This window comes from Zea mays, chromosome 8 (assembly GCF_902167145.1).
Source record: "Zea mays cultivar B73 chromosome 8, Zm-B73-REFERENCE-NAM-5.0, whole genome shotgun sequence".
Lineage (NCBI taxonomy): Eukaryota > Viridiplantae > Streptophyta > Magnoliopsida > Poales > Poaceae > Zea > Zea mays.
Window position 1 is genome coordinate 93,451,672 of NC_050103.1, and position 7,314 is coordinate 93,458,985.

The 7,314-nt window shown below is 48.8% G+C and overlaps 1 protein-coding gene across 1 annotated transcript; it reads left to right on the forward strand.

Moving 5' to 3' along the window:
- Nucleotides 1–538: 538 nt before the first annotated feature.
- Nucleotides 539–1,365, forward strand: LOC100280482 (polcalcin Jun o 2). Its single transcript, NM_001153402.2, has one exon. The coding sequence runs from the start codon at nucleotides 621–623 to the stop codon at nucleotides 1,188–1,190; it is 570 nt and encodes a 189-aa protein (NP_001146874.2). The 5' UTR covers nucleotides 539–620; the 3' UTR covers nucleotides 1,191–1,365.
- The last annotated feature ends 5,949 nt before the right edge of the window (nucleotides 1,366–7,314 follow it).

The window sequence follows — 7,314 nt, forward strand, 5'->3', positions numbered from 1 at the left end:
CTAAAAGATGTTCTTAGCAACCAACATCCGTCGGCTAAGCTGGAGCACCCCTGCACGTGTTTGATATCCATGCCCGTGTCGAGGGAGGAGGCAAGTTGGGTTCCAACAATCCCGGTGCTGGATCCACGCGCCGCCGGATAATCTCCAGCTAGCCTGCGCGTCCCACCGCAAAATGCTATCCGTGCCGGCGGGCGGGGATCTCCACTACGCGTTTGTTCGTCGTCATCTGACGCGCGAACTGCAAAACCGACGAGCCCAAACCGTGCGTGCGCGCGGCTTGAGCTGGCTAGCTCCCGAAAGTTTGGCGGTGCGACCGACCCGGCTGTCCCACCTGCCAGCGCCGGCAGCATCCTAGTTCTCCTCCTCCCCACCCCACACCCGCCCACGCGTAACCGCCGCCCGCCTCCCGTCGACATAACGGAAGTTAACCACCGTAACCGCGTCCGCTTCACGCGGCCCGCCTATAAATCCCGTCGTCCTCCCATCTCCGTCCCTCCCTCCTCATCAACCAGCTGATTTCTCCATCGAATCTTGTCGGCAAAGCCAATAATCAATCACCAGCGACATCAATTCCTTGCCCGACCGCCCGGCCGCGCGTCGAGGAACCGCCGCACAGTTCCATGGGCAAGGTGCGCTCCTTCTTCTGCCGCGCCCGCAGCGGCAAGCGCGGTGGCTCCCGGCCAGGCTTGTCGTCCTCGTCTCTCTCGTCCCCGTGCCCCTCCGCGAGGAGGGCGTCGCCGCCGGCCGGGGACGAGACGGAGCGCGTCTTCCGCAAGTTCGACGCGAACGGCGACGGCCAGATCTCGCGGTCCGAGCTGGCGGCGCTGTTCGAGAGCGTGGGCCACGCGGCCACCGACGACGAGGTGTCGCGCATGATGGAGGAGGCCGACGCGGACGGCGACGGCTACATCAGCCTGCCCGAGTTCGCGGCGCTCATGGACTCGGCGTCCGGCGACGCCGACGCCGTCGAGGAGGACCTGCGCCACGCCTTCTCGGTCTTCGACGCCGACGGCAACGGCCTCATCACCCCCGCCGAGCTCGCGCGCGTCCTGCGCGGCCTCGGCGAGTCCGCCTCCGTCGCCCAGTGCCGCCGCATGATCCAGGGCGTCGACCGCAACGGCGACGGACTCGTGTCCTTCGACGAGTTCAAGCTCATGATGGCCGGCGGATTCGGCAGGATCGGTGCCTAGGAACAAGGATTCTGCCCTGCTCCGCTCCCCACAAAAAATTGGATTCATTTCATTCTATGTACATATATGCATGCCCTATAGATTTAGATCACACTGGAATCACGGAGATGTTTCCTAGGTCCGGATTATTTACACGCCCAGCGGCAGCACATAAAAAGCCCCCATTTTACTTACTAGTTTGGATGTCCAAACGGATTGTTTTGGCTTCATCAATTGCAATATTGAGTTTGCGCTCATTTGTGGTTCCAAAGTGACATTTCTCTTCTACATTTCCATTCTAATCTAAATTATATAATCTAGGAGAGAAACAAATACCCTCTTGGATAGGGATAATCTTGGGACTAGTTTGGGAGACACAATCGAAGGTGATTGGAGGGATTAAAATCTCTCTTTTATTTAAAATTGAATAAGATAGAGATTTTAGCTCCTATAATCTCCTTCGATTTTGTGACTCACAAACTAGTATATTTGGTGACTAGGGATCACGATAGGATCAATAGAGAGAAATCAATTTCTCCTCACGCCCCGTTTGGATCACTGGAATTGAATTCCATTCTAATAATAGTAATTTAGGCATATATCAATTAAGCTAATTCGGTTTTATGCAAAATATATTTGTATACTATTATTAGTAAGATGTCAGAGATATTTATGTGCTACATTTTTACTATTGAGGAGTGAGACGAAGAGTGTCATGTAAGTTATAGATTAGAAACCAATTCTAGTAATGCATAAAATCATTTTCCACCCTCCACCCCATGAATTTGAGATAGGCTTATATCTGAACTTTAGAAAGTGGTGGAATGTCAAATTCCAAACTAAATAAGTTACTTTATTGAGTGAATTCTAATTCCTCTAAAATGAAGGGATCCAAACGCCCCGTCATAGATTTTCTTGTGATCACTGTTCACCAAACTAGTCCTTAATTTGTTTCGACGTCTATTTGATGTGTTCTTAAAATTTGCCAATACCTCATATTCAACTTTCAAAAATATCTTTGTTCAATTTCTGGCAAGTTCTGGTTGCCAAACCTTCGATTTGGAGCAAATTCACAAAGCCACCCAAACAGCCCGCAGCAATCCCACGTTGGATTTTGAAAACCCCAGCACAAGCGCCCTACCAAACAGCCCTGGAAAGGCAATCTTTTCTTTTGCATACTCTTCTTCTTGTCTTTTTTTTTTAACAACTGCAAAGCTCGAGTTGCAAATCAGGTCAGAGAGCCAAAGCTAGCGAAGTTCCATGTGAAGCTGTGAACTATTCCACTGATGATGTATTAGCGCCGTGCCGTGTGGTTTTGAGAGAAGCAGTGACAGATACTAATATATACACATGAGATACATCCAGTTCAGAGAACGAAAGAGCCGTGGCTCCGAGAAAAACAGTGAGAACAGGAAAGGTTGAAAACGACTCGTCTTTGGTGCTCCTCAAAGTTTGTTTCCGTGAAAGCGAAAACAACACTCTAACAAGGACATGGTTAAGTTAAAAAGGGACGAGTAATTGTACCCCAAACCAGCTTTCTCCTGTAAGACTTTGTTTGGATATTCTAGTATTGACCTTAATTCATATGTGTTGAGTGGATTGAGCTGTAAATTAATTTAAGTTACACCCCAATTCACTTCAATATATATAGATTGAGATCAATACAAGTATCTAAACTAGGCTAAGACCTCGTTCGGTTATTTTCGATCCATATGGATTGAAATGTATCGGATGGGATTGAGACGGATTTTGACTTGTTATGAATTTAAACCGTCTTAATTCCATTCAATTCATATGGATTGAGAGTGAACCGAACCAGCCTTAAAAGATAAAAAAAACAAATCAAACTTGCTTTCTCCAGGAAAGGGTAAAAAAATGAGATTTGCCAAGTTCGAATAAACTGATGTCCCAATGAGTGGTGACTGTGCGACGGTGAGGACGTCAACTTGAGGATGGTACAGGCTAGCGAAGAACAACATTCTCCGTATGCAACTGCAATTCTGTGCAATTTGTTAGGCTTTGAAAATTCTCATGTTTTCAGATATTTAAAACTGTTTATTATATTTGCTTACTTGCTATGTATTGTTTTTCTCTCTCTCTCTTATTGTTATTTTATTTTGTTTTTTGATTGTCGATGGACTGGGAAACAATATAGGCTAACTTACTCGGAAGTGTAGAGAAAGTCGCTGATGAGGCCAATGCCAAACTGCAGGAGGTGCTTCATGTGCAAGAGAGGACTATGAAGGGCCGAAGGGGCAGGAAGGAGACAAACTCCTTGGCGACCCGTCAGAGCAGGCAAGCATGAACGGCTAGCAAGCTATCAGAGTTCAGATGAACAGCACTTTAGAGGTTGTTAACGAGAAAGAAAATGAAAACAGAATTGAAGGAGAAGTTGCAACACAGCTAATAGATGCGAACACATTCAGAGAGGCAGCTAACATTGAAACTATCCAATGGAAGAACATATTAGACCAAAAGAATTAATTACAGAACAAAAAAGAGGAGAATGACGAACTGGAGGCAAAAGAACCAGCAGCTTCTTAGAAGATTAAGGATCTCTATTTCCAGCTTGCTAATGCGAAAGATATCACAATAAATGGTAACACCAAGAAAGGAGATAATGAACTAGAAGTGGGGTGGGGTGGGGGTGGGGGTGGGGGTGGGGGTGGGGGTGGGGGGGGCACTGAATAGGATGAATAACCTGTTGTGGTAGTTGCCAAAATGAACTTAGGCTTATGTCTTTGCTTTGCGTTTCTACGGACGAAGCTTCTATATCTGAAGTCCAGCTTCGTTAGCTTCGTTTATCCTTTTTATACCTAAAAGCACACTTGTTTATTTTGTTTATTTCGTGGCAAGGGTTAATTTGAGGACCTTTGGCAAAGATAGGTCCCAACAGTGACTGAACGTGACAGGCCAAGCCTTCCAACGCCCAGAAGAGATATTCAACTTCTAGAACATGTGGAGCTCAATGAGGTATGTGAATGTTTGTGTGACTGTGTTGAAAACCAAAATGAGCGGACGGTTCGGCCTTTGGGCCTGGACAGTCTGCGTGCTCTGAGATTAGATTAACTCGGGTGTTTATCCTTATCTCGTGCGTGGTTATCCATCTAATCACGTGTGGGTTGTTGGGTATCTCTTAGGAACACGTCCAGACCTCCTCCCCTATAAATATAAAGGGGTACGACCGATTGAGAACCACCAAACACATTTTAATTGAACCAATTACTTTATTTACTTTTCTTGCCCTAGGAGTAGATGTAGCGTAGTTCTAGTTGTAGCCTTCCGCATATCCACCTCCACCTCTATTCGACTCCACGTCGTCTAGATCCGTCTTGGGTGGTCTGCCGACCCAAAGACGACCCTAGGATCTCACCCCTCCTGGGTAGTGCTGGGAATATGGGTCGGGCTTTTCGGGCCAGCACGAGCACAACCCGAAAATAGGAGCCCAAAGTACGACCCAACACGAAATAATATGGGCCGAGCTAGCACGACCCGAAGGCGGGCCTGGGCCGGGCCTCAAATCTCGCCCGTCGGGCCCCCGGCACGACCCGCATAGATGAGCCAGGTTTGAGCCGGCACGGCCCAATTAAACCCAATCTATTTAATTTCTTTAATTTAGTAACATATCGACTTTATATTATTGTTATATTAGGAGTTTATGTGGTTAAATGATGCTAGAATTGTTTAATATCTTTAATTTAGTAAGCTATAAACTTTATATGGTTGTAATATTCTGATTTTATGTGGTCAAATATACGGGCCGGGCTTGGGCCGGCATGGCCCAACGAAGGCACGACGTGGTTTAGGGCCGGGCTGGGCCACTGTTTTTACACTTCGGGCTGGCACAACACAACCCAAAAGTTTTTTGGGCTTTCTTGGCCCGAACCCGTTTGGCACGAAGCACGATGGGCTTGGGCCGGGCTGGCCCGGCCCGACCCAATTCCTAGCACTACTCCCGGGGGGCAAGATCTAGTTGTCCACTCAAGACCTCTTCCTCGAATTGATCTCTTAATTCCTAGGCGACTCCACGTTGTCTGGAGACGCTCCGGGTGACCTGTCGACCCGGAGCACCTTAAAGATCTCTTTCCCCGAGGGGACGAGATCTAGATTCCAGCAAGGAGGAGGAAGACGACCCTGTCGCCAGGTCGCGGACAGTCCGGCTTAGAACCGTGGACCGTCCGGTGTGACACAGGGAACCCAAGCCCCTGTACCAGGTCGCGGACCGTCCGACTCCTGACCGCGGACCGTCCGCGCCTCTGCAGAGAGCGCCGCCGCCGGTTCTTATTAGTGTTTGGCGCCCCAAAAAAAGCACCAACAGACTGTATGACTAGTAACTTTGCAGGCCATGAGTTCTAAAAAGAGTTATAGATTAACTGTCTAGAACACAAACTCGAGATCCTTGTTTCAAGCTCGTGTGCATCTTATGTCCAAGAAACAGATTATCTAAACATCCATTTGCATGAGCTTGGTTATGGAGCAGTAACGAAAAATTCAAACCCATCCACGCTTGGAGAGTTTGAGGGATTTTAGAGGAATAACACAATTATGGATTAGATTACATATTATTTCAAAGATTGAAATGATGAGGATACAACATGATTTAACTGATAAGATTTCGAGTATCTTGTGAAAAAATGACCTTCACACAAGATGGCACCTAGGATTAGCAGTCGAGAGATTAATACAGATTTAGGTCAAAATTTATTAAATGAGAATATAGCCTAGTTTTGGTTAGTGCAAATAAGCTACAAACATTCTATTGGCACAAGTACAAGAGTAAACAGAGGTGAGGTTGAACTATCGGTCACAACAAGTACACGACGACTTGGATGTTGCAGCTGGACCTGGACACGGTGAGACCGAGCAAGGAGGGCATGACTCTGTGGCCGAAATCCATGGCCAGAGCGGCGCGACATGGGAGGAGCAGGGGACGGCCGGAATAGAGAGCGCCAGGGAATCGCTGCTTGCACGCGCAGAGAACGGAGCGAGCTGGCCTAGAGCTGAGCTACTGAACGAGGCGAGCGCGGTCGGACACGGTGACAGAGTGTTAGAGTATATGGATTAGGCCCATGAGGCTAAGCCCATGTGGCCCATGTATAAACTCTATATAGCCACCCTCTAAGGATGGCCTTGTTAATCCAATGATTATTCTCTTAACATGGTATCAGATTAGGGTTTCACTCCTCCCTCACCCCTCAGCCGCCGCCTCTCTACTCCCTCCAGGCGCCGCCAGGCGCCCTGCCCTGGCCGCCGCCGCCCCAACACCCGCACGGCCCGCGCCCTTCCCCTACCGGCCGCCGCCTCTCTGCTCCCTCCAGGCACCTCCAGGCGCCCTGCCCTGGCCGTCGCCGCCCTAGCCACCGCCGGCCCTGGTATACTCACCTCTGTTCGCCCTCCTTCTTCTTCTCTCCCTTCGTCTATCATGGTGGCGAATGGCTCGTGTCTTCCTGTCACATATGTGGGTGCCGTCGGCCCTCCCGGCTCTTTTCGCATTCCCGATGTTCTTGTCGCTCCTTCATTGGTCCACAATCTTCTTTCTATTCGTCGTTTTACCGCTGATAATTCTTGTTCTATCGAGTTTGACTCTTCTTGTCTTACTGTGAAGGACTCGGCAACTCGGCGCCCCCTCCTCAGATGTGACAGCACCGGCCCCCTCTACACCCTTCGGCTTCCGCATGCCACCTCTTCTTCATCACCTGCCACAACTGCTGTTTTTGCTGCCACCACGTCTTCTACCACCTGGCATCGTCGCCTTGGTCTCCCCGGACGCGATGCCTTGATGCAGCTTACTCGTAGTGCCACTATCCCATGTACTAGATCACATGATGAGCATCTTTGTCATGCGTGCCAGTTAGCCCGCCATGTTCGTCTTCCTTTTTCTTCTTCTTCCTCGCATGCTACTCATGCATTTGATCTTGTACACTGCAATTTGTGGACTTCACCTATTACTAGTATGTCAGGCTACAAATACTATCTTGTGGTGCTTGATAATTTTCTCATTATGTGTGGACTTTTCCTTTGCATGCCAAGTCTGAGGCTTTCCCCGCCCTCCGCCACTTCTTCGCCTGGGTGTCCACTCAGTTCAGCCTCACCATTAAGGCCGTTCAGTGTGACAATGGTCGGGAGTTCGATAACTCCACCTCCC